Genomic DNA, 27671 nt, shown 5'->3' with positions numbered 1-27671 from the left:
TTTTCTGCATCCCAGCCTCTGGTCTCTGGCCCTCACAGCCTGAATGTTGAGAACATAGAATTTTTGCTTCCTTGCATCTTCTGAGGGTGTCTCCAAAGTCTTGTTGGCTTCCAGGAAAGATTCTACTAAGATATGTTGTTATTTCAAATGGAGGAGGTTTACTGTCTGGTGTGAGGGAAAGGCCCTAGATCCTGTGCTTTGCCCTGCACAGACCCTGCTTGAATACCTTCTGCACCTCTCCGAATCTGGTCTCAAGACCAACTCGTAGGGGTTTACCTCAGTGCGATTAGTGCTTATTAAAGTGTAGAGGGTAAGCCCATGATGTTTGCTATTGATAAAGCCCCCTGGTACAAAATAAGTACCTGAATATATGTAAACTGCTTTGAATGTAGTTGCAAAAACCTCAGGCGGCATATCAAGTCCCATTTCCCTTTCCCTGTCAAACCTCCACCTGTATCATGGGACCTCAGTGTCATTCTCACCCAGCTAATGAAAACTCCTTTTGAGCCACTTGATTCCTATCTACTGAAGTACTTGACCTGGAAGGCCATATTTTTGGTGGCAGTTCTGAGCCACTTGATTCCTGTCCACTGAAGTACTTGACCTGGAAGGCCATATTTTTGGTGGCAGTTCTTCAGCTTGCAGGGTCAGTGAGCTTAAGGCCTTTGTTGCGGATGCACCTTATACGAAGTTTCATCTTAAGAGTAGTCCTCTACATGCACCCTAAGTTCCTGACTAAGGTTGTGTCGAAGTTCCATCTAAACCAGTCTATTGTCTTGTCAACATTCTTCCCCAACCTCATGCCCACCTGGCGAAAGCTCACTGCACACCTTCTACTGAAGTGAGTATTGGCCTTTTATTTGGAGTGGACTTGGCCCTACAGCCAGTCCACCCAGCTTTTTGTTTCTTTTGATCACATCTGGATGGGTTCTCCCTTTGGAATGCAATCTGCCAGCCAATTCCACCCTCCTAGGTTTGTTTTATTCTGTTCCAGGTTGCACTGACATTCAGATTGTATATAGTTTCAGGTTAATTTTTTTTTTTTTTTGCTCTTGCCATTGCTGGATCCAATTGACTACTGTTGGTTGTTTTCGGTGAGCCTGGTAGCTATGGATTCCCACACTTGAGAATTATAGGCCTGCTTGTCCTTGGAGAAAGTTACCTGTAGCAGGTATTCTCTGAGGACAGCAGGCATTAAATTTTCACATACCCTCCTACCCCCCTTGCTGATAAACCAGCTGAGAATTATTGGCCTTGTTAAGCTGGCCTTCCCATTGCAACATTTGTCTATGCAATGTGTTGGCTTTTTTTACCTTCTCTCATATGCTCCCAGGGCTATTAAAATTCACTCAGTTACTTTTTCTAAGCTGTCCCAGTGGGATCTCATTTGTCATCCAATGCCACCCTGTATTTCTTTAAGGTACAATGTGATTTGAAATCGGACCAAGCTGGAGCACTCACTAGTTGTACTATTCCTTTACGTGCTAAAAATCTGTTTGAGAATATGAATCATGGCCACTGGAATATAAAGTATAATCCTATGTCTTAAGATATAAATGCTTCTATTTGTCCACTTTGTTGAATTAGTTAATAGAGCTCCATAATTTTTTTCTGATGGAGGCTTTGTCTTTCTTGCTCCACTCATAGCATTATCGAGCTTAGGGTTCAGTGTCAAAAAACCACCAACAATCAATTGACCTTATGTGTATTTCACCAGTAGCTCCCAGCTTTTCAAAATAAAATCACCTTGCTACTTGTAGAGCTCTATACTCTCACCCAGTTGTTACTGCCACCTGTTTCTGAACCCCCCCTGCCCATCCCCCTATATGCATGGCCATCTTTCTTCTCCTCTCTTGTTTCCCAAATGCACTCTGCCACCTTTTTCTGCCCCAAACACAAACCTACATCCAGAATGTTTCTCTGTTCCTCCCAACACAGCTAATCCATCCCTCCTCTAATGAACCCAGGCAGCCTGTTTATTTCTATACTCTCTCTCACCCAGTTGTTACTGCCACCTCTTTCTGATCCCTCCCCCCCCCCCCCCCCCCCCCCCCCCCCCCACTCCAAACAACACACACGTAACAGAAATGCCCTAAATATTATTGTGGCTGAACAAGCCAAATAACTATAGATTGCTTCATAGAAAATTCATCTAACAGAACACTTAGCCTTGGTCACACACACAGAACACAAATACCAAATACAGATTCCTTGTCATCAAGCAGATGAATCCATTACGAATCGGTTGTGTCCACCTACCAGCAGGGGGAGATAGAGAGCACTGAAAAACCAAAGTGCCTCAAGAGGCCAAGGCCAGCTAGTTCCATCTGCCTCTTAGTATTCTCTATCTCCCCTGCAGGTCCCTGTGCCACCTGCCAAGATCGCCTACGGTCGTTACTCCATTTACTTTGTGGTGCCGCAAAGAGGAGGGTCTTTTCGGCCCATACTCGACTTAAAGGAAGTCAACAAGTCACTAAGAGTGCGGCATTTTTGCATGGAAACCCTGCGCTCTGTCATGACGGCGGTACAGCCAGGAGAGTTTCTCACGTCTCTGGACCTGAAAGAAGCTTACTTGCACATTCCTATTTGGCCCCCGCACCACCGGTTTCACCGGTTTGCGATGTTGGGAAAACATTTCCAGTTTCGGGCCTTGCCTTTTGGCCTCGCCACAGTTCCCCAAACCTTTTCCAAGGTAATGGTGGTAGTAGCTGCCTTTATCAGGCGAGAGGGTATCCGGGTTCACCCGTACCTAGACGACTGGCTCATCAGAGCGGACTCTGCAGAAGAGAGTCATCATGTAACAGCCAGAGTGGTCTCAGTACTTCAATCTCTGGGCTGGGTCGTCAATATACCCAAAAGTCACCTGATCCCCCCCCCCCCCCCCCCCTCAATCTCTAGAATGTTTGGGGGTCCGGTTCGACACAGCCTCGGGTTTTGTCTTTCTATCCGAGCAAAGGCGGTGCAAGCTTCAGAACCAGGTCCGTCTGCTCCTGAGGATGCCTCGCTCGCGAGCTTGGGACATAGTCCAGCTGTTGGGGTTGATGACGGCCACCTTGGAAGTAGTGCCATGGGCGAGAGCGCACCTGAGACCTCTGCAGTGTTCCCTGCTTCAACGATGGTCTCCAATATCTCAGGATTACCTGCGCAGACTCACGTGGCTCCCTGCGGCCCGGCTCAGTATGGAGTGGTGGCTCTCAGACAGCATGCTGCGGCGAGGAATGCCACTAGCACTTCCCGATTGGTGCCTGGTGGTAACAGATGCCAGCCTGCAGGGCTGGGGACACATTGCCAGGGAAGGCATGCCCAGGGTCTCTGGACACCCGAGGAGTCGGAGTGGTCCATCAATCGCTTGGAGTTGAAAGCGATATTCCAGGCACTTCTGGCCTTTCACACGACCCTGGAGGGACTGGCAGTCAGAGTTCTGTCGGACAATACGACAGCAGTGGCCTACATAAATCGACAAGACGGCACTCAGTGCAGGGCACTGGCCTCGCAGGCCGCGCAGATTTGCCACTGGGCCGAGCTTCATCTGCAGTTTCTGTTGGCAGCTCACATTGCAGGTCAGAGCAACGTGCAAGCCGATTATCTAAGCAGGCATCACATCAACCCAGTGGAGTGGGAACTGGCAGACGAAGTGTTCCTTCAGATCTGTGCCAAATGGGGGACGCCCATAGCGGATCTTATGGCGTCAAGCGCAAATGCCAAAGTCCCGTGCTTTACAGCAGACAGAGAGATCCTCGCTCGACGGGGTTGGATGCCTTGGCTCAGCCCTGGCCTCAGGGCCTCCTGTATGTGTTCCCTCCTGGGCCCTTAATAGGGCGAGTATTCCTGCGGATTCGGCTACATCAAGGAGAGGTGGTTCTCATTGGCCCGGATTGGCCCAGGCAGTCGTGGTTTGTGGACTGCCAGCGGATGCTGGTGGAGGCTCCCCTTCCTTTGCCTCTGGTACCAAACCTGTTGTCACAGGGGCCGGTAAATAAGGAGGACGCCTGCTGCTTTGGTCTTATGGCATGGCTCTTGTGAGGGCGCAATTGAGAGACAAGGGCTATTCCAACAAGGTCATCTCCACTCTCCTTCAGGCCCGCAAGCGTTCCACTTCCGTTGCCTATGCTCGGATTTGGCGCCAGTTTGAGGCTTGGTGTGCTGCTAAAGCGATTACACCCATGCGGGCTTCTGTCTCGCTGATACTTGACTTTTTGCAGGATGGTTTAGAAAAAGGCTTTAGCCTATAATTCCCTGCGTGTTCAAGTTGCAGCCTTAGCATGTTTCGGGGGAAGGTGGCTGGCCTCTCCCTGGCTGCTTATCCGGAGGTGGCACGGTTTCTTAGAGGGGTGCTTCAGCTCCGTCCTCCCGTGCGGGCTCCGTGTCTGGCCTGGAACCTGGGGTTGGTTTTAAAGGCCCTTCAGTGTTCGTCCTTCGAGCCGCTTAGGCGAGCTTCGTAGAAGGATGTGACCCTAAAGACGGTCTTTTTGGTGGCCATTACTTCAGCGAGACTGGTGTCTGAGCTCCAGGTACTGTCCTGTCGAGACCCATTTCTGCATTTGCACCTTCTAGATGTGCGAAGGGCTCTGTTGCAGTATTTGTGCATGTCAAATGCTTTCAGGACCTCTGATCACCTTTTTGTTTTGTTGTCAGGTCCTCGCAGAGGGTCTCCAGCGTCTAAAGCTACTCTGGCTCGTTGGCTCAAAGAAGCTATTTTTTCAGCATATCTGCTGTCTGGCCAGCCTCCGCCTGAAGCCTTTAAGGCACATTCCACAAGAACGATTTCCTCTTCTTGGGCTGAAACTGGAGCACTCTCTCTTCAAGAGATATGCAGTGCAGCGACATGGGCTTCTAAGCTCCCATTTGTCTGACATTACAGGCTGGATGTGGTTGCCAGGAGGGATGCGCATTTTGGAGTACAAGTGCTGGCGCGTGGTGTGGCCCATTCGCACACTATCTAGGGATTGCTTTGATACATCCCATTCATAATGGATTCATCTGCTTGATGACAAGGAAGGGAAAATTAGGTTCTTACCTTGGTAATTTTCTTTCTTTTGGTCATAGCAGATGAATCCATGAGCCCGCCCTGATTGATTGATTGCTGTTTTGGGTTCAGTTTTTCCTGTAGATATGTTCCCTCATTGGGAGAAGTTGGAAAACGGTCTTCAGGATTTCTGTTCTGTTACAGGAGGTTGAGTTCGTCCCTCCTTTGAATTACTGCTCCTGTTCTGGGGCGTTCGTTCACTGTGAGGAAAGTTCATGTTATTCTACTTTGCAGTGTAACACTGCTTTGGAAGCTTCAAATACTGAGTGGCAGATGGAGCTAGCTGGCCAAGAGGCACTATAGTTTTTCAGTGCTCTCTATCTCCCCCTGCTGGTAGGTGGACACAACCCATTCGTAATGGATTCATCTGCTATGACTAAAGGAAAGAAAATTACCAAGGTAAGAACCTAATTTTCCCATAAGTAACCTCAAACTATAAATACAAATATGTAGACAGAAACTAAACTGAAATGTCAAGAAGTCAGACCTTGCATGTAGAACACCACCAGAGAAATAGAAAGAGATACATTTCCCCCTGTACTGTGCAAAATATAAAGATACCAGATGTCAGGGATAATGTTAAGAGCAGAGTGCAACCAGGGCAATGGTCCATGATTCCTTAGCCAGAGGGGGACCCCAAACCTGCCTGAACCCAAAGAAGGCATAGTCTGGTACAGATCTTTGGGGCTCCTCCCAAATTTCTGCCATGAACCTCGGCCATGTCTAATACCAGCTCTGGCTGTTGCATATATCAAAAAGTGACATTTTCTAATCACTAAGTAGGAAGTAAAGTTATTGTTCTACTTTTGTCTGTTCATTTGTGTGTGTGTATATACGTTTTTTTTTGTTTTTTTGTTTTTTTTATTGGTCCCATCTCTGGTTTCTACTTCTGTCTTCCCATGGTTTTCTATCATATGACATTTATTCTCCATATCCATCTTCCCTCTGTGTCCCTGTCCCTATGCCTATTCTGCCCCCATGTTCAGCATCTCACTTCCCGTGGTCAACATCTCCATTCTGTATCCCTGCATCACTCCTCTGTGTCCTTATCACTCTTTTCCCTGACAATAGGCTTCCTCTGTGTCCAGCATTTCCCTTCTGTTTTCCTAACCCCACCCAGTTCAGTATTGATACTCTGTATCCCTACCCTCTATCTAGCATTGACCCCCATGCCTACCCTCTCTCTATCCAGCATTGACCCCCATGCCCACTGTCCCTGAACCTCCCCACATGCATCAGCTTTTTTCCCCTCTACCCTCCTTACCCAACATGGCCCAGCATCTTTCCTATTCTTCCCAGATGATCCACTGTCTCTTCTCCACCCTTCATCCGGCATCTCTCCTCTATACCAAGTGCAGCATGTGTCCCTATCTTCCCCACTCCCCCCTGGTAGTTCATCTCCCCCTCCCACCTCAGGTCCAGATTTTCTTATGTCGCTTTTTCTCCTACCAGTCTAGCATCTCTCCTGAGCCCCTAACCCCACAGTACTTCAAACCTGTCTCCTTGCTGCTCATTCTCCTTACGAGACTGGGAGACTGGGCAGCTAAATGGCAGATGACGTTTAATGTGAGCAAGTGCAAGGTGATGCATGTGGGAAAAAAGAATTTGAATTATAGCTACATCATGCAAGGTTCCACGTTAGGAGTTACGGACCAAGAAAGGGATCTGGGTGTCGTCGTCAATAATACACTGAAACCTTCTGCTCAGTGTGCTGCTGCGGCTAGGAAAGCGAATAGAATGTTGGGTATTATTAGGAAAGGTATGGAAAACAGGTGTGAGGATGTTATAATGCCGTTGTATCGCTCCATGGTGCGACCACACCTTGAGTATTGTGTTCATTTCTGGTCGCCGCATCTCAAGAAAGATATAGTAGAATTGGAAAAGGTGCAGCGAAGGGCGATTAAAATGATAGCGGGGATGGGACGACTTCCCTATGAAGAAAGACTAAGGAGGCTAGGGCTTTTCAGCTTGGAGAAGAGACGGCTGCGGGGAGACATGATAGAGGTATATAAAATAGAGTGGAGTGGAACAGGTGGATGTGAAGTGTCTGTTCACGCTTTCCAAAAATACTAGGACTAGGGGGCATGCGATGAAACTACAGTGTAGTAAATTTAAAACAAATCGTAGAAAATGTTTCTTCGCCCAACGCATAATTAAACTCTGGAATTTGTTGCCGGAGAACGTGGTAAAGGCAGTTAGCTTAGCAGAGTTTAAAAAGGGGTTAGACGGTTTCCTAAAGAACAAGTCCATAAACCACTACTAGATGGACTTGGGAAAAATCCACAATTCCAGGAATAACATGTATAGAATGTTTGCACATTTGGGAAGCTCGCCAGGTGCCCTTGGCCTGGATTGTCCGCTGTCGTGGACAGGATGTTGGGCTCGATGGACCCTTGGTCTTTTCCCAGTGTGGCATTACTTATGTACTTATGTCCTTTCCTCTCCAACTGAGTTGGCAGCTCTCTTGACCCCCCCCCCCCCCCCCCCCCCCCCCCCCACTTTGTGAGTCCAAATACCTCTCCTGCTTCTTCCCATGCCCTATGGCGCTTCAAACTTGTCTCTTTGCTGCAGCAGTGATCAACACAGGCTGTCTGCATCTAGCCCTGGAACCTTTCTTCTGCATGTCCTGCCCCTGTGTAAACAGGACATTACATTAACTGGGGGGGGGGGGGGGGGAATGCAGAGGCAAAGTTCCAGGGTTGTCTGCAGCAAGGAAACAGATTTGAAGTGCCACGAGTATGGGAAGAAGCAGGAGACAAGTATTTGGACCCCGGGGGTGCAGGGGATGTCAGGACAGCTGCTGACTCACCATGGGAGAAGAGAGAAAAAGAAAAGGCTCCCAGTGACTGGCCTGCAAACCTTAGGTGCCTTTTTAGTTGCCATGGTGACATTGTGCCTGTGGCTTGTTGAGCCCTTCACTAACCTATCTTTTTTTTTTCTTTAGTCTTCCCCCAAAGTTCAGATGGCTTACACGGCATGTTTTGATATGAGAGTTTCTTTTCTCTCCTATGTCTTCCCTACCTTTTCATGTACTATGGCTGGAGTTCTTTTTATTACTTTCTTGTAACTGACATTTTATAAACTGCATTGGTTGTCCTAGTGATATATCATGCCTAAATAAACAATAACAATAAACAATTTAGCTTTTTTTTGGGAGGGGGGGAATAATCTGTTTGTAAAGTTGATTAATAAATCCTCAACTGTGTACTTTTTGCTTTTTGCTATTTTCACTTCTCTTTTTTTTCTCTCTGTTTACAGAAATCGATAATGAGGGGGTGATTGAGCCAGACAAGGAAGAGCCCCAAGAAATGGGAGATGAAAATGTGGAGGTATTCTACAGCAGATTTTCAGCCTAGATTCACTTCTGACCAGACTTGTATCTTACTGCACAAATCCTAAATGAAACAGTAAATTGTAGCTGTATTACTTGGCTGTCAGAGGTGTCTAATTATAATTAGTTAGCAAGTGAGAAGCAGTAAAACTCCACCTTGATGACAGAAAACAGCAACAGTTAGCAAGCCCTCAAGCTGGACTAGAAAGCCAGCTGTGTTTAGTAACCTTCCATAATCGTACCACAGTTGGAGTATACAGCATTACATTTGCATGCAAACAGATGCACTCAATCATGACCCATCAATAAGATTTCAAGTTTCCAGAGAGGTTAAAGGGAATAGCATTTGAGCACAGGGCTTTGGTTTTTGCCTTATTCAGATCAAGACTGGCTGACTAGTTAGAACATAAAAGCTATGAAACAACACACACAGTTCCAAATTTATTATCCTTGAATGCCATTATGACTTGGAAATTTTTTATCATTACCAGTCAGTAATTTAATTTTTGCCTTTCATTAATACTTTCTTTGGTAATTCATTATTGCTTTTTAAGCTTTTCCTATTCAGATTGTGCTTTTTTGTTTTAAAGACATTTTGGAAGTAACTTTACAAACCTTTTCTGTGTGAAACACTAAGAACTCTTTCAGGGAGAATTCTGCGCAAAATATTTGAATATTCTGTGCCCAATATTTAAAAATTCTGCATTGTTTTTTTTTTAGTGTCTTTACACAGAATTTCCCTATTATAAGGCCTGAAATTTCCTCCCTCCTTTTTCCCTTCTCAATCTCCAGCCTCCCCAGTTCCATCTCACTCCAACTGCAAAACCCCTAATTCTGGCCCCAAAATCTTCTCCCACATGCAATACCCCTACCTCTCCCATTCTCCCTCTTCCTAGGCATACCCCTACCTCTCATTCTTTTTTCTCTACTCCCCCAACAATCATTCTGTCTTTCCCACCCTTCCCATGGCACACCCTCAAGCTTAATTTCCCCCCACACCAGTGGCACAGACTAATCTTGTTCTGCCCCCACCCCCAGGGCATACACTCAGCTTTGCTGTCTCCCCTGGGCACTCAGCTTGCTCTACCTGCCTCCCACCCCGCCATGGCACATTCAGCCATCGGGCATCAGTGACTTTCTCCTTCCCCTGCAGAGATCATGCAGCAGGAGAAATTGGAAGAACATTGGGTTACTTCCTCCTCCTCTGCCAGCTTAGACCCGACTGTGTATACGAACTGCACAGTTAGTTTGTACATTTTATTTATTTATACAGACATAATATACCTACCTACCTACCTACTTCAGGGGGCCTGGCACAGGCTTCAAAGCAGTTTGCAAATAATAAAAAAGAAAAAGGGAAATCAGAGAAAGGAGTTAACATACAGTTGGGCCTAAGCCAGGAGAGGAGGAGGAAGTGACCTGATGTGCAGTAAGTAGTTCATTTCCTCCTGCTATGGAGGAGGGGGAGAGCCACTGATGCTGTATAGAATTCTGCCATGGAGTGAAGTACATACAGTGCTAGTAGGCATGTATTTGTAAAGCAGGTATGTTAATAGAGTTTAGATGGAGCCACAATTTATGCACACACTTTATAAAATACATCTGGGTTTAACTATCATTTACTTCCTCCGTTTCATTAGTGATTTTGGGATGCCCTAAAAGCAGTAGTGAAGGGTGATTTAAATGGGAGATGAGTAAGAAATGGATTAGGGACTGACCAGCCCTAACTCTAAGGGAAAGATTGCGCATCTTGGTGCTTCAACTCGAGAAGTGCTCAGGAAAGCACTTGATTTGAGGCTGCTGCAGGCAGAAAAAGTAGATCTTGCACACAGGCAATTGAAACAAAGGTATTTTTGAATTTGGAAATAAAATCTGGCACAGTGCTAGCCAGACAGCCTGAGGGGGAAAAAGGGCAAAACGGAGAATTAAGAAAATAAAAGGGAGGGGAATATTATGTGTTATATGAATGAAGAAATCCAAATGCAGTTTAGAGATTTGTTATCAAAAGCTGTACAGTGAGGAGGAGGCCTCTTGTGAACTTTGAAGCAGATACTGAGCAATATTTGGATCAGATTGTACTTCCCAGTTTCACAAGAGGAGTAAGGGTAATGGGATTTGATATACTGCTTTTTTGTGGTACAGTTATTATATGTAGGTACTTTCTGTCCCTAGTGGGCTCACAATCTAAGTATTGTACCTGGGGCAATGGAGGGAACCACTAGATACCCTTGTTTTCTTTCACTGAATTAAAGTGGGCAGTTAAAAACTTGAAAAGTGGAAAGTCCCTTTGGTTTGGATGGATTTTTTTCTGCAGTTTCATAAGCTCTTTATAGGGTATGTTGGGTGTTTGTTAAGGTGGATAATGGTTGATTACTAGGTGATCCTCTCCTGCCCAGTATGTGTGAAGCAGGCATTTGTTTGACTAAAAGTAGGGGAAGATCCTGTGATGTGTGGTTCTTAGAGGCCTATATTGCTGCTTAATATCAATGTTAAGTTACTGGTAATAATATTAGCGGAATCACAAGTGCTGTCGGGTCTGGTTCATATGGACCAGTCGGGCTTTATACCCAGACACCAAATGGCAGATAGTGGATGCACTTTAAAAGTTATTTTGGAGGCCCAGTGGACTCTGTCAAAATTAGTTTTTCTATTGATGTGGAGAAGGTGTTTGTCTAGGGTTGCTGGGACTGTGGCATATCGTAAGTAAGGTACGTTTGGGGAATCATTATTATACATGAACTCAAAAATTACACGAGAACTTTATACCTGGAATTAGGGTGAATGGGGAGGGTACACCCCTTCATTTTCAGTCAAAATGGGTACGAGCCAGAGTTGCCCCCTGTCCCTTTTACGCTTTCCATAGAACCTTTAGCACACAAGATCAGACTGAACCGAGACATTAGGGTCTTCAAGTTAGAACGCAACATCACAAGATCATGATTTTTCATGATGATATCTTGTATGTATACCATCTGGGTAGTGTAATTATAGTATTGTAAACCACTTTGATAGTGTATTCTAAAGAGGTAAATTAAGTTCCTGGGACTTTAGAGATTTATATACTGAAAATTACATTAAAATACTTCAACATATCCATGTGGACTTGGAGAGGTGGAAGGGGAGTTTGGTTCTCCTTCTAGGGATGTGTGGCCACCATAAAAATTTAATATTTTACTGCTACTCCAAACTCTGCCCTTAGCAATTCCAAGTATAGCTCTGTTGAATGTTCAATAGGTAATAAACGTGTTAATCTGGGAAGGAAAATGTCTGATATTATCTAAATCTGTAATGTGGCAGATGTGTTTAAGAAAAAATAATCCACCAAGGTCTCCCCAGAATCCATTTTCCCTCTGCCAGTTTTTTTCTCAGGTTCTAAATATTTCTCTGTGCAATGTAATTAAGCACCTATAGTTCCCCCCACCCCCTGCACTGTTTGTCTATAATCAAATGAGCGTAGTTATTAGATGATCTTTTCTTTGCTTCTCTAAGGTTTTTTTTGTTTTGTTTTATACTTGCTGAATACTGCAGATCTCTTATGAACATGGCTACTTCCTCTACTTCAGTCTCATGCTTCTGCTGCTGTAGATTTTATTTGTTTATTTATTTATTGCATTTGTATCCCACATTATCCCACCTCTTTGCAGGCTCAATGTGGCTTACAATTCGTCGTGGATACTGGAAATAGAAGAGACTATACATTTGGTTTTACAGAGGGTTTTGGGTTACATGGTGGTGAAATACATGGTTGTATTAAAGCAAAAGACATTATAAGATATTCCTATATATATGAAAGATTGTACAGATACATGTGTTGAACTTTGTGATATATGTTGTCGAAGAGATAAGTTTTCAGTAGTTTACGGAAGTTGGTCAGTTCATGGACCGTTTTCAGGTTACGTGGTAGTGCGTTCCATAGCTGCGTGCTTATATAGGAAAAGGTAGATGCGTGCATTAATTTGTAGTTCAGACCTTTACAGTTGGGAGGATGAAGGTTGAGGAATGTGCGAGAAGATTTTATTGCGTTCCTGGGTGCTAGTTCAATTAGGTCTGACATGTAGGCTGGGGCGTCTCCATGGATGATTTTATGGACTAGGGTACAAAGTTTGAACGTGATGCGTTCTTTAAGTGGGAGCCAGTGTAGTTTTTCTCATAGGGGTGTCGCGCTTTCATATTTTGATTTGCAGAATATTCATCTGGCTGCCGTGTTCTGGGCTGTCTGGAGTTTAAGTATTTGCTCTTTGCAGCCAGCGTATAGTGAGTTACAATAGTCCAGATGACTGAGTACTAATGATTGTACCAGATTGCGGAAGACAGACCTTGGAAAAAATGGTTTAATTCTTTTTAGTTTCCACATTGAGTGAAACATCTTTTTAGTTATGTTTGTCGCTCCGATCCACTCAGGGCCTCCGCTCTAGGTGCCCAGCGCTCCCACCAGGTGCTGTGGAGGACTTGCAGCCCTTCTGCATTTCCTCACAGCTGTATCCGGGGTGACTCCAGTTCCACCCCGATCTTCCCAGGGCCCTCGCTCCAAGGTCATAGAGTTTCCAGGTGCTTTTTGGCTAGGATCAGGCGACCCTCAGGGGGAGGAATGCTGGCTTTGGCCTAACCCCTGGTAAGCCTTTCCTCAGCTGAGAGGTGCCCAGCTCTACCACCGGCTGCCTTTCAGGTGCTGTGGAGGACTTGCAGCTCATCTGCATATCCTTACAGCCTTCTCCGGGGTGACACCCAGGTCCACTCCGATCCACTCAGGGCCTCTGCTCTAGGTGCCCAGCGCTCCACCAGGTGCTGTGGAGGACTTGCAGCCCTTCTGCATTTCCTCACAGCTGTATCCGGGGTGACTCCAGTTCATCTGCATATCCTTACAGCCTTCTCCGGGGTGACACCCAGGTCCACTCCGATCCACTCAGGGCCTCTGCTCTAGGTGCCCAGCGCCAGTGTTGCCAGGTGGGCGGTTTTACCGCCCAATTGGGCGGTTTTCCGCGACCCGCCGCGGGAAATTTTTGCCCGCGGCGGGTTGCGGTTTTTTGGGCGGTTTTTAGGGCTTCCGGGCGGCTTTTTGGGCGGCTTTTTGATTTTTTTCGGCCGCGGGGGGCGGGGTTAGTGACGTTTTTTGGGCGGGGTTAGTGACGTAGGAGGCGGGGCCGATGACGTGGGAGGCGGGGCCGATGACGTGGGAGGCGGGGCCGATGATGGGGAGGCGGGGCTGATGACGGGGAGGCGGGCCCGATGACGTGGGAGGCGGGGCCGGTGACGGCGGGGCCGGTGACGGCGGGGGCGGGGCCGGTGACGCGGGGGTGGGGGTGTCAGGGGCGGGGTTTGTGTTTGGGCGGGTTTTGGGCTGGTTTCTGGCCTGGATTGGGCTGGAAAAAAAATTTCTACCTGGCAACCCTGCCCAGCGCTCCCACCAGGTGCTGTGGAGGACTTGCAACCCTTCTGCTGGCTTCGGCCTAACCCCTGGTAAGCCTTTCCTCAGCTGAGAGGTGCCCAGCTCTACCACCGGCTGCCTTTCAGGTGCTGTGGAGGACTTGCAGCTCATCTGCATATCCTTACAGCCTTCTCTGGGGTGACACCCAGGTCCACTCCGATCCACTCAGGGCCTCCGCTCTAGGGGCATTTTTCTCTTTACATCTAATCTTCTTCCCAGTTGCTAAAGTACCTCAGTCATTTATGGCCCCTATTCACATTCTCTTCCTAGCCCTGTCCCTTCCTAATCTTTTCCCTCACCCCCTACCTCTCTCCGCTACAGGAACTCACTGCCCATCCATCGACTTCATCACCTCACCTTCTCTCCTACCCTCTTCCTTCCTCTTGGCTTTTAATCTCTGCCTCTTTCTTCCCTCCATTTTGCCTTCCCCATTCCACCTAAATACCTCTCGCCTTCGACGCCTTCGTGGCCACACCTCTCCTACTCTCTTTCGCTCTCTTTTACTCCTTCTCTTTCTCTCAGCCGGTGACATCAATCCCAATCCTGGCCCCCCTCACCAACTATTATCCCAACTCTACAGATCTCACCGCGACCTCTCTAACCTCATCTCTATTTCTCTACTCCCCTCCTCTTCTCTGCCCTTCTCTTGCGCCCTATGGAATGCCCGCTCTATCTGTAACAAACTCGCCTATATCCATGACCTCTTTATCTCGCGTCACCTCCATCTGCTCGCCATAACAGAAACCTGGCTCTGCCCTGATGACTCTGCTTCAGTCGCAGCCCTGTGCCATGGCGGTTATCTATTTTCACATACTCCTTGCCCTGCTTGCCGTGGGGGCGGTGTTGGACTACTTCTCTCTCCCTCCTCCAGATTTCAACCCCTTCTTCCACCTCAATCTCACTGTTTTTCCTCCTTTGAAGTCCACTCTATCCGCCTTTTCTCTCCTCTGCCTCTTCGAATAGCGGTCATTTATCGTCCCCCTGATAAGTCCCTTTCATCCTTTCTCAGTGACTTTGATGCCTGGCTTGCCTTCTTCCATGATCCTTCCTCCCCCTCGCTCATCCTTGGTGACTTTAATATTCCTGCTAATTATCCTTCCAACTCTTATATTTCCAAGTTACTCGCTTTAACGTCCTCCTTTAATCTCCAACTATGCTCCACCTCCCCCACTCATCAAAATGGTCACTGTCTTGATCTCATCTTCTCCTCCAACTGTTCACCCTCTAGTTTCCTTGCCTCTGATCTTCCCTCCTCTGATCACCATCTTATAACTTTCACACTTAAATCTCCTCCCTCCCAATCCCATCCTATCTTATCTAATTTATCTAGGAATCTTCACGATATTGACCCTTCATCTCTATCCTCCCATGTTTCAAACCTCCTCTCTACTGTGGCACCATCCACGTCTGTCAACGAGGCTGTTTCTTCTTACAACAATACTCTATCCTCTGCCTTAGACACTCTTGCACCTTTGATGACCCGCCCTGTAAGGCGTACAAAACCCCAACCTTGGCTGACTTCTAATATCCGCTACCTACGTTCCTGTACCCGCTCCGCTGAGCGCCTCTGGCGGAAATCTCGGGCCCTTGCTGATTTCTTACACTTTAAGTTCATGCTGACCTTCTTCCAATCTGCTCTTTTACGTGCCAAACAGGATTATTATATCCAACTGACCAGCTCTCTTGGCTCTAATCCTCGACTTCTCTTCACCACATTGAACTCTCTCCTCAAGGTGCCCCCTCCCCCAACTCCCCCTTCATTATCTCCTCAGACCCTTGCTGAATTCTTTCACAACAAGGTTCAAAAGATAAACCTTGCTTTCTCTACCTCACCACCTCTCCCTCCACTAGTCCGTTCCCCTCTCTCTCCTTCCCCTCATTCCCTTTCCTCCTTTCCTGAAGTTACTATTGAGGAAACTACACTTCTCCTTTCTTCCTCGAAATGTACCACCTGTTCCTCTGATCCCATTCCCACCCACCTTCTTAATGCCATCTCTCCTGCTCTTATTCCTTTTATCTGTCACATTCTCAACCTCTCACTTTCCACTGCGACTGTCCCTGCTGCCTTTAAACATGCTGTGGTCACACCTCTCCTTAAGAAGCCTTCACTCGACCCTACTTGTCCCTCTAATTACCGACCCATCTCCCTCCTTCCTTTTCTCTCCAAATTACTTGAGCGTGCTGTTCACCGCCGCTGCCTTGAGTTTCTCTCCTCACATGCTATTCTTGACCCACTACAATCTGGTTTTCGCCCTCTCCACTCAACCGAAACTGCGCTTACTAAAGTCTCCAATGACCTATTACTGGCTAAATCCAGAGGTCAATATTCCATCCTCATTCTTCTTGATCTTTCCGCTGCTTTTGACACTGTCGATCACAGCATACTTCTCAATACCCTGTCCTCACTTGGATTCCAGGGCTCTGTCCTTTCCTGGTTCTCTTCCTACCTCTCCCTCCGCACCTTTAGTGTTCACTCTGGTGGATCCTCTTCTACTTCTATCCCTCTGCCTGTCGGCGTACCTCAGGGTTCTGTTCTTGGTCCCCTCCTCTTTTCTATCTACACTTCTTCCCTTGGTTCATTAATCTCATCCCATGGCTTTTCCTACCATCTCTATGCTGATGACTCCCAAATCTACCTTTCTACCCCTGATATCTCACCTTGCATCAAAACCAAAGTTTCAGCGTGCTTGTCTGACATTGCTGTCTGGATGTCTCAACGCCACTTGAAATTAAATATGACCAAAACCGAGCTTCTCATTTTTCCCCCCAAACCCACCTCCCCGCTCCCCCCCGTTTTCTATTTCTGTTGATGGCTCTCTCATTCACCCTGTCTCCTCAGCTCGAAACCTTGGGGTCATCTTTGACTCTTCTCTCTCCTTCTCTGCTCATTTCCAGCAGATTGCCAAGACCTGTCGTTTCTTTCTTTACAACATCCGTAAAATCCGCCCCTTTCTTTCCGAGCACTCTACCAAAATCCTCGTCCACACCCTTGTCACCTCTCGTTTAGACTACTGCAATCTGCTTCTTGCTGGCCTCCCACTTAGTCACCTCTCCCCTCTCCAGTCGGTTCAAAACTCTGCTGCCCGTCTCGTCTTCTGCCAGGGTCGCTTTACTCATACTACCCCCTCTCCTCAAGACCCTTCACTGGCTCCCTATCCGTTTTCGCATCCTGTTCAAACTTCTTCTACTAACCTATAAATGTACTCACTCTGCTGCTCCCCAGTATCTCTCCACACTCGTCCTTCCCTACACCCCTTCCCGTGCACTCCGCTCCATGGATAAATCCTTATCTGTTCCCTTCTCCACTACTGCCAACTCCAGACTTTGCGACTTCTGTCTCGCTGCACCCTACGCCTGGAATAAACTTCCTGAGCCCCTACGTCTTGCCCCATCCTTGGCCACCTTTAAATCTAGACTGAAAGCCCACCTCTTTAACATTGCTTTTGACTCGTAACCACTTGTAACCACTCGCCTCCACCTACCCTCCTCTCTTCCTTCCCGTTCACATTAATTGATTTGATCTGCTTACTTTATTTTTTTTTTTTTGTCTATTAGATTGTAAGCTCTTTGAGCAGGGACTGTCTTTCTTCTATGTTTGTGCAGCGCTGCGTACGCCTTGTAGCGCTATAGAAATGCTAAATAGTAGTAGTAGTAGTAGATTCTCAAGTGTTAGGTGTCGATCAATGGTGACTCCAAGAATTTTTAGGGTGTCCGAAACTGGTAGGTTTAGTTTAGGTGTGTTGATGGTGGTGAATTTATTCTTATTGTATTGCGAAGTGAGTACTAGGCATTGGGTTTTTTTCTGCATTAAGTTTCAGCTGAAATGCATCTGCCCAGGAATTCATGATGTGTAGGCTTAGCTTGATTTCGTTGGAGATTTCCCTTAGATCTTGTTTGAATGGGATGAAGATCGTTACATCATCAGCGTATATATATGGGTTTAAGTTCTGATTCGATAGTAGTTTGGCCAAGGGTGTCAGCATTAGGTTGAATATGGTTGAACATATGAATAAGAACATAGCTACTTTCTCTACTTCAGTCTCATGCTTCTGCTGCTGCCAGGCTTCCTGCAGTCTTTTTTTTGTTTGTTTTGTTTTTCTCACTGCCAGTCTTACCTTTTGCTTTTTTTTTTTTTCCAGATTTTGACAATGTTCTTTCATATATATTTTTGTAACAATAACATTTTATTGGAAAACATAACAGAATACCATCAACCCTTTACAACTATATACCCCCCACTGAAAATAAGATGACTCCCCCCCCCCCCCCCCCCCCCCCCAGTTACCCTCATCCTTTGATATTTTCATCTCAGTTGCTGTACTCGTCACTGATCCCTATTTTGCCTGTCAGGCTTTTGTCTTCTCATCTGTTGGGTCTGTTTAATATTGGAGCTCACCACTATGAGGTTCCTTAAAACTTTGGCCCAATCACTATATACACACCATTATCAGATTCCTCACAGTGCTGCCTTAGTTGTTCTGCATATCTCTACAGTTCTCTAAGTGTGCTGCCAGGATTCCCTCTTTTCCTCTAGTGTTTTGGTCTTTGTCCACCTGGATCTGAAGTTTAGGAGGCTTTCAGGCATATTTTCGAAAGCACTTAGCCTTCCAAAGTTCCATAGAAACCTATGGAACTTTGGAAGGCTAAGTGCTTTGAAAATGAGCCCCTTTGTATACTATTTAGGGAGCAGTTCCAATCTGCTATCTCACATCAAAGCAGGTTTTGGAAAATTGTTTTTAAACTTGAAAAGATTAGAGACTTGGTTAAGCTGCCATTTTTTTTTTTTTTAGCTAACTTGCTAGTGCTTCACCACCACACACATTTCCTTTTAATGGTAGTGGATGGCTTTGGGACATAGTATTCACAAAGTTCTATGTAGTACTAAGTTGTTTTGATACTTTCATGACTTGGATAGGATTCCTGGGGTTACTTCATCTTGCTGTTTAAAGCTGACAAGGGTCTTTAATACAAAACTGTTTTTTACGTGCCCTGGAACTGCCAGACCTAGTTGTTGGCAGATTGGGTATTACAAGGTCCCATTCAGGGTAGCATTTATGGATGAAACTTTTCAACCTAGTAAGGATCCCAGGAAAGGAAATATGATAATTGCAGGTCATAGGTTTTTGGTGCTCTTGCTTCCTCTAAAGCTTGATGTTTACAACTCCATTTTTCAGGTGACAGAGGAGATGATGGACCAGGCCAATGAGAAAAAGATGGAGGCCATTAATGCCCTAGGAGAAAGTGAGTTCATGTACAGTTGACCAAATGCTAGCAGAAAGGCAGTACATGTCTAGGACAGTGTTTCCCAAGTCTGGTCCTGGAGTACCCCTTGCCAGTCAGTTTTTTAGGATATCCACAATGAATATGTATGAATTTGATATGCATATAATGGAAGCAGTGTATGCAGATCAAGTTCATGCTTACTCATTGTGGATATCCTAAAAACCTGACTGGTAAGGGGTACTCCAGGACTAGACTGGGGAAACACTGGTCTAGGAGACTGGAAAATAAATTCGTACCGGCTGATATTCAGCCTGCGGGAGGTATGCCGGCTAAGTGCCACAATAAGCACTGAGCCCAGATATTCAATGCCGGGCTGTTTCCGGGGACCAACATTGAATATCTGGGGTTTTTTTTTAGGTGGGGGGGTTGCCCGCCTTAACTTGGCCGGTTCTCAAATATTCAGCGCTGGCCAGTTAAGTTTATAGTGGCCAAAGATAGGACTTCTATTTAGGTGGTCCAATTTGGCTGCTAAACTTACCCGACAAAGCACTTGAATATTCATGGTTAGCTGGTTATATCGCGTGATATCACCATGTTGGCCACTAACCACTAGTATTCAGTGGAGATAACCAGCTATCTCACACTGAATATTAGTGCTGAGCTGGCTAAGTGATTCCTGACCAGTTAAATAGTGCTGAATATCGACCAGATAGTCTTCAGCAATATAGAATGATTCACTTGAATGAGTAATTATACACTACTCTTAACATTATGTCCTTTGTTATAAATAGAACAAAACAGTTCTTTCCTTGTCATCAAGCAGATGCAGCCATTACAGATGGGTTGTGTCCATCAACCAGCAGAGGGAGATAGAGAGCACACTTTTTTCAGTGCCTCATACCAGCTTGCTCCACTGCCTCTCTTCAGTATTCTCTATCTCCCCTAGCAGAGTGGCTGCAGCTTCTTCGAACTCCATCTAAAATCTGCCTGGAGGTTGCTCCTGTGCTTTTGCCAGTTGTTAGCAGGGGTGTTGGAGGCTATAGCAGCTTCACTTTAAAGGCACATAGGTTCGCCCTTTCCCTGCCTTACCCATACCTCCGTGGATGTGGACACATTGCTGTCCTTCTCCACCAACAGTGGATGCAGGCACATAGGTTCGCCCTTTCCCTGCCTTTCCCACTCACCTGAGCCTCCGGAGTTCTATTTACCTCTGCTTTCCTCACAGCGTAAAAAAAAAAGTCGCATCGCGCTTTGGCGTTTAGACGCTGGAACAGAGGTTTTTCCTTGCCTTTTTCTGTGGGACCGGAGCTGTGATACTCGGTCCAGTGAGGTAAGAGTGTTTTCTGACTCCTCCGGGGTGGGCCCGCGATCGGAGCGATTTTGGCGCGAACCGCCATTTTGAATTTTACCGCCGTTTTCGGCAATGGCTGTGGAGACAGTAAAGCGCTGTTCCAAGTGTGGCAAGCGCAGATCAGCAGCGGGGCTCTGTAAATCGTGCTGTACAGACGTTAGAGCCGGCCCGAGCATGGCGAGCGACGATTCTTCGCTCTGAGCTGGCAGCGGGCGCCATTTTGAATTTACCACATGGCGCAACCTCCGCTGAGACGGAGAGTCCTGAGCCCGGGGGGAGGCCTCGGAGTGAGGCTGATATGGGAGCTACTAGCCCCGGCAGAGATCCGGGTGCCCAGGGTGAGTTTTTCTCCCCTGATTTTGTCTTATTAATGCATAAAGCATACATGCTTAAAAGAGCTCTCCCACAAAGCCCTGCAGGGGCCTCTTCTAATGCCCTCCCGGTGGATTCTAGCCTGGGTATGCCCTCTGAGGCGTTATTCCCTGATAATTGGCAGAATATGAAGCGCAGAAGGGCTCATTCCCCTTCAGAGAGTGCTGCACCTCCTCTCCCCCCCCCCCCCCCCGTGGTCGGGCTGCGAGGATTTGGAGGACTCTGGCAGGCCTTTATGGTCTGATGAGCCAGAGTCTGGTGCAGAAGTGACTCAGGATCTGGACGATCCTTCCGCGGTGAGGATTTTCCACCGTGATGAGCTGCCAGCGCTTATTTCTGATGAGGCACAGCCTCCTCTGTGAATCCTAGGATGGCTAGTACCAAAAAGCCTGTTCGAGCCTTTCCTTTGCATGACTCCATCCAAGAGCTTATTTCGGCTCAATGGGCTGACCCCGAGGGACCTTTGAAAGTTTCCAGGGCTATGGGGCAATTATACCCTCTGAGTGAGGAGCATATATCTCACTTTGCTATGCCTAAAGTGGATGCCCTAGTCACAGCTGTGACAAAGAGAACTACCCTCCCTGTTGAAGGAGGTGTTGCCCTGAAGGATATTCAAGACCGTAGACTGGAATCAGCACTTAAACGGTCATTTGAAATTGCAGGTCTCACTATTCGGGCATCTGCATGCAGTTGTTATGCTGCTAGAGTCTGCCTGGCTTGGTTGCAACAGGCAGTGGAACAGCCCGGTGATGGAGCGGAGCCCTTTTCAGATGTGGCTCCGCGGATGGAGTCGGCCTTGTCCTTTCTTGCTGACGCCCTTTATGATATTGTCAGAGCTTCGGCTAAACACATGGCAGTAGCAGTGGTGGCTCGCCATCTTCTTTGGCTACGGCATTAGGCGGCGGACATGGCCTCTAAGCAAAGGTTGGTGAAGTTGCCCTTTCAAGGCCTTCTCCTGTTTGGTGAGGAGTTGGAGAAAATTGTGAAGGGCCTGGGTGAGGCTAAACCCCAGCGCTTGCCCGAAGATAGGCCTCGGCCTTCCTCTAAGGGTGCGGCGGTCCACTCCTCTTACAGACCTCGCTTCCGTGAAGCTCGAAGGTACCGCCCGGGGCGTTCTGCTGGGTTCACTTCTTGTGCCCATTTTCAGCAGAGGAACTCCTTTCGCTCGGACAAACGTTCCACAGCCACTGGCTCAAGGCCTGGCGTTCAGGGGCGACCCTCTCAATGATGGTGCGCCGGCCCTCTCCTCGAGTCCTGTCATCGGAGGACGTCTTTGCCGAGGAGTGGGCCAACATTTCCTCAGATCAGTGGATCTTGGACCTGATCAGAGACGGTTACAGAATAGAATTCGACGCCCCTGTAAGAGACGTGTTTGTGGAGTCCCGATGCGGTTCTGCCGCCAAACGGGCGACGGTAGAGGAGACTTTACAAGGTCTGATTCAGATAGGGGCCGTGTCCCCGGTACCTCCCGCCAAACACGGCTGCAGCCGCTACTCCATTTACTTTGTGGTGCTGCGAAAAGGAGGGTCTTTTCGCCCTATTCTGGACAAAAGAATTAAACAAGTCCCAGAGAGTGCGGCATTTTCACATGGAAACCTTGCGCTCCGTCATTGCGACGGTACAGCCAGGAGAGTTTCTCACATCTCTGGACCTGAAAGAAGCTTACTTGCACATTCCAATTTGGCCCCCGCACTAGAAGTTTCTGAGGTTTGCGGTGATGGGAAAGCATTTCCAGTTCCGGGCCTTGCCTTTTGGCCTCGCCGCAGCTCCCCGCACCTTTTCGAAGGTTATGGTGGTAGTAGCTGCCTTTCTAAGGCGAGAGGGTATTCGGTTTCACCCGTACCTGGACGACTGGCTCATTCGAGCAAACTGTGCTGCAGAGAGTCAGCATGTAACAGCCAGAGTGGTCTCAGTACTTCAGTCTCTGGGCTGGGTCGTCAATTTGGCCAAAAGTCACCTGACTCCTCGCAGTCTCTAGAATATTTGGGGGCCAGGTTCGACACAGCCTCGGGGTATGTGTACCTACCCGAGCAAAGGCGGTGCAAGCTTCAGAATCAGGTCCATCTGCTCCTGAGGATGCCCCGCCCGCGAGCTTGGGACATTGTCCAGCTGCTTGGATCGATGACAGCCACCATGGAACTGGTGCCCTGGGCGAAAGCGCACCTGAGACCTCTACAGTATGCTCTACTCCAAAGATGGTCTCCAGTATCTCAGGATTACCAATGCAGACTCTCTTGGCTCCCTGCGGCCCGACTCAGCATGGAGTGGTGGCTCTCAGACAGCATGCTGCGGCGAGGAATGCCGCTGGCGCTCCCCGATTGGTGCCTAGTGGTGGCAGATGCCAGTCTGAAAGGCTGGGGCGCACATTGCAAGGGGAAGCATGCCCAGGGTCTATGGACACCTGAGGAGTCGGAGTGGTCCATCAACCGCCTAGAGTTGAAAGCGGTGTTTCAGGTGCTTCTGGCCTTTCAAGTGACCCTGGAAGGATTGGCTATCAGAGTGATGTCGGACAACACGACAGCAGTGGCCTACATAAATCGACGAGGCGGCACTCAGTGCAGAGCTCTAGCCGCGCAGGCCGAACAAATTTGCCACTGGGCCGAGCTGCATCTACAGTTTCTGTCGGCAGCTCACATTGCAGGTCAGAGCAACGTGCAAGCCGATTATCTAAGCAGGCATCAGATCGATCCAGCGGAGTGGGAACTTGCAGACGAAGTGTTCCTGCAGATATGTGCCAAGTGGGGCAAGCCCGTGATGGATCTAATGGCGACAAGCTCCAATGCCAAAGTCCCGTGCTTCTTCAGCAGACGGAGAGATCCTCGCGCGGCGGGGTTGGATGCCTTGGCTCAACCCTGGCCTCCGTGGCCCACTGTATGTGTTCCCTCCGTGGCCCTTGAATAGGGCGAGTGCTCCTGCGGATTCGGCTGCATCCAGGAGAAGTGGTTCTCGTCGCCCCGGATTGGCCCAGGAGGCCTTGGTATGCGGACCTCCGACAGATGCTCATAGAGGATCCCCTTCAGTTACCTCTGGTTCCCAACCTGTTGTCACATGGTCTGGTGACCATGGAGGACGCCAGCCGATTTGGTCTTATGGCCTGGCGATTGAGAGGGCGCAATTGAGAGGCAGAGGCTATTCCAATAAAGTAATTACCACTCTCCTGCAAGCCCGCAAGCGTTCCACTTCCGTGGCTTATGCCAGGATTTGGCGCCAGTTTGAAGTTGGGTGTGCTTCCAGAGAGATCACACCCATGCGGGCTCCTGTCTCGCCGATTCTGGACTTTTTGCAGGATGGTGTACAACAAGGCTTGGCCTATAATTCCCTGCGGGTGTAAGTGGCAGCATTGGCCTCCCTGCGTGGCAAAGTTTAAGGCGTGTCTTTAGCTGCTCATCTGGATGTGGCACGGTTTCTTAGAGGGGTGCTTCGGCTCTGTCCTCCCGTGCGTGCACCTTGTCCAGCTTGGAACCTGGGGCTAGTGCTGAAGGTCCTTCAGGGTGCTCCCTTTGAACCGCTTCGGCGTGCTTCAGAGAAAGATTTGACACTGAAGGGCCGTCTTGTTAGTGGCCATTACTTCGGCGAGACGGGTGTCAGAGCTTCAGGCGCTATCCTGTAGAGACCCTTTTCTGCAGTTTTCAGTCTGGTGTCACGGTTCAGACCGTGCCTTCCTTCTTGCCTAAGGTGGTTTCAGCGTTTCACCTAAACCAACCTATTTTCTTGCCCTCCTTTGTCGAGGAGGAGTTTCCAGAATCTTTTGGGGAATTGCACCTGTTGGACGTGCGCAGGACTCTGCTGCAGTATCTGCGAGTTACTAACTCTTTCAGGACCTCTGATCATCTGTTTGTTTTGCTATCAGGTCCTCGCAGAGGGTCTCCAGCGTCTAAAGCCTCTATTGCCCGCTGGCTTAAAGAATCTATCTTTTCAGCTTATTTGCTTGACGGCCGGCCTCCGCCTGATGCCTTTAAGGCGCATTCCACTAGAGGAATTTCCTCTTCTTGGGCTGAAACTGGAGCACTCTCTCTTCAAGAGATTTGTAGTGCAGCAACATGGGCTTCTAAGCTCTCTTTTGCCCGACATTACAGGCTGGATGTGGCTGCCAGGAGGGACGCCCATTTTGGAGCGCAAGTGCTGGCGCGTGGTGTGGCTTGTTCCCGCCCTATCTAGGGATTGCTTTGATACATCCCATCTGTAATGGCTTCATCTGCTTGATGACAAGGAAGGGAAAATTAGGTTCTTACCGTGATAATTTTCTTTCCTTTAGTCATAGCAGATGCAGCCATGATCCCTCCCTGTCTGATGCTATCTGCTGTAAATCTATTTCAGGTTCTGTTCGTGTTTCCTGGAGATTCCGTCCTTGGGAGAAAGTCGGAAAACAGTCTTCAGGATTCTTGTTCAATTAAAGGAAGATTACTTAATTCCCTCCAGTTTCATGTTTTGGAGGATGAGTTTATTCTCTGCCGGGAGGGTGAGTTTATTCCCTCCAGTTATGTCTCAGTGGAGGATGAGTTTATGCCCTCCGGGAGGACGTTTCATTCCCTCCATTCTGAGTTAATGCCCTTTGTTGTAGGGCCATCGTTCGCTGTGAGGAAAGCTTATGTTATTCCCATTGCGGTTTGCCATACTGCTTTGGAAGCTTCAAATACTGAAGAGAGGCAGTGGAGCAAGCTGGTATGAGGCATTGAAAAAAGTGTGCTCTCTATCTCCCTCTGCTGGTTGATGGACACAACCCATCTGTAATGGCTGCATCTGCTATGACTAAAGGAAAGAAAATTATCACGGTAAGAACCTAATTTTCCCTTTTATCCTTCTCTCGGTTTATTCCTAAACTTATGCCACCTTTTGAGCTTGCATCCTTCATTTTTTTTTTAAGTAGTTGCTGATTCTGGTAGTATCTGCCTCTCTCTGGTTGCCCTGGTTACTTCATAGGTTCAGCTGTTTGGCAGCTGTAGCTCAATGAGCTTTTGGTAAAATAGTGGGCACTTTTGCTATCACTAAATAGTGGAGACTACATTTGTGTATCTTAGTTGCAGTCTTGATCCTTTTGTATGATTGAAATAGCAGTGTTTTGTGGTGCATTGTTTGTCAGCAGTTGGTATGTAATACTCTTTAGGGCTTGAAATTAATGCACAGCACCTTACACCAATTTCAATCTCCTGTCTAACAGTGATGAGCACTAAGCACTTGGACAATTATAAGTTCTCACTATACACCACAGACTGAATTAAGGCACATAAGCAAACAAGAACATGCCCGGAGGCCTTGCTAGATGTGGTCATGATTCGAATAGTTAGAAATTCCAACTGGTGTGTTGGGGGGGGGGGGGGGGGGGGGGTTAAGGATGCTACAGATATTTTTTCATTCATGGCCAGAAACATTAACCATCCTAAAATTTAAAGACATTTTCTCAAAGTTTAAAATATCTATCATCTAGATGCAGATCTCCAATCCTCACCCCCCCCCCCCCCCTCAAATTTTGAATGAGTTTGTTAGTGATGCTAGAAGCAGGGAATTAGAAAAGGTTCAAAGAAGAGCGACCAAAATGATAAAGGGGATGGAACTCCTCTCAAATGAGGAAAGGCTAAAGAGGTTAGGGCTTTTTAGCTTGGAACATCAAGGTGGAGGCTAACTAAACGGTCATGAACTTACTACCGCTCCAGCGATCTTGTTGAAATCGACCGGAATGGGCCATTAGACTGTCAGTCCCGAACTTGATGACAACTGCTGGGACAGAGACAACATCAAAGTTCAAAGACAATATCAAAGTTCCAGCGGACCTATGTGAGCGAATTTGGAGCCAGAGGCTAGAGGTTTCCCACCGGCCTCGTGGATGAAACGCTGCCTGACTGGATGATTGACTGACCCTAATTTCCACCGTACCTTGACTCTGCTTGATTGGAGCGTTTACCGCCCTGAGACACTGCTTGATTGGAGCCATTAACATCCTGAGACTCTGCTGGAAATCATCCAGTAAGAGATAATCTGATTATTGGGTTCCTGCCAGTCTTCTGGATGAAATGCTGCATGGCTGGCTGACTGACTAACCCTAATTTCCACTGTACCTCGACACTGCCTGATCGGAGCCATCACTGCTCTGAGACCCTGCTGGGAATCAGCCGGTACGGAATCATTTAGACTATCGAGATTGCACTAGAAGACTGCAGCTGTGGTCGGTGCATCTCCAGTGCTCAGTGGTCTCACCAGTGCTAGTAAAGTAATTGGCTGCCGGGAAGATGGCAGAGAAATAACTACTTCATAAAGCCCAGAAAGAACCTAGTCAGAACTGACCGTAATTAGCCATAATTTATTGGTCTTATCGGAGGCTAATAGTGATTAGCTGCTGAACCAGTTATTGAGCCTCTACAGCTTGATGATTACTTCTGAATCGGATCATATAGCAAACCCACCAGGCCTACAACACGTGAGTGCTTCCGACCTGTAACCATGTTGTTTAACGGTCCAACTTATCGGCGGCTCATAGCAATTAGTTGCCGAACCTATTATTGAGCCTCTACAGCTTGATCGATTGCTTCCATATCGGATCACATCGCAAACCCATCAGGTCTACAATACCTGATCTTTCACATCTACCTTTTGGGCATACGAGAGCTAACTGTTACGGAGTCTTGCTGGTCAGATTGCCACTTACTCGCTGACTCTCCTCCTTAACAGCTGATCTCTCGCCTTGTCCTAAACTGACATCGCACTGAGCTGCAGGCTTTGCAGGCTGTGAATGCACCAGTTTGAAAGTAAGAAACGAGTGTGAGAGATTGACTTCACGTTGAGCTACAAGGGACCGATGGCGTCCGAGGAGAGAGTACGAATTGTGCTTCTGGGCTGGTCAGTTGTGGTCATCTCCTGTCCCTTATACTTCAAATCTTTATGGCACTAATTCTAAGGTCCTGAGCGGTTTAACAGTAGCTCCCTAGACTGTTCTGCAGCGCTCCCCAGC

The 27671-nt window shown here is 47.6% G+C and overlaps 1 protein-coding gene across 1 annotated transcript in view; it reads left to right on the top strand.

The window, feature by feature from the left end:
* The window catches only part of ST13 (ST13 Hsp70 interacting protein), a 201386-nt gene that overhangs the window by 41277 nt on the left and 132438 nt on the right, over nucleotides 1-27671 (top strand). The window contains exons 4-5 of the mRNA XM_030203001.1: nucleotides 8285-8355; nucleotides 18957-19023. Coding sequence (XP_030058861.1) covers nucleotides 8285-8355; nucleotides 18957-19023 — 138 coding nt within the window. The remainder of the gene's footprint in view (nucleotides 1-8284; nucleotides 8356-18956; nucleotides 19024-27671) is intronic.

The sequence above is a fragment of the Microcaecilia unicolor genome, chromosome 1, assembly GCF_901765095.1.
Source record: "Microcaecilia unicolor chromosome 1, aMicUni1.1, whole genome shotgun sequence".
Lineage (NCBI taxonomy): Eukaryota > Metazoa > Chordata > Amphibia > Gymnophiona > Siphonopidae > Microcaecilia > Microcaecilia unicolor.
The sequence above is the reverse complement of the archived record's forward strand: the minus strand, read 5'-3'. Positions and strand labels throughout refer to the sequence as shown.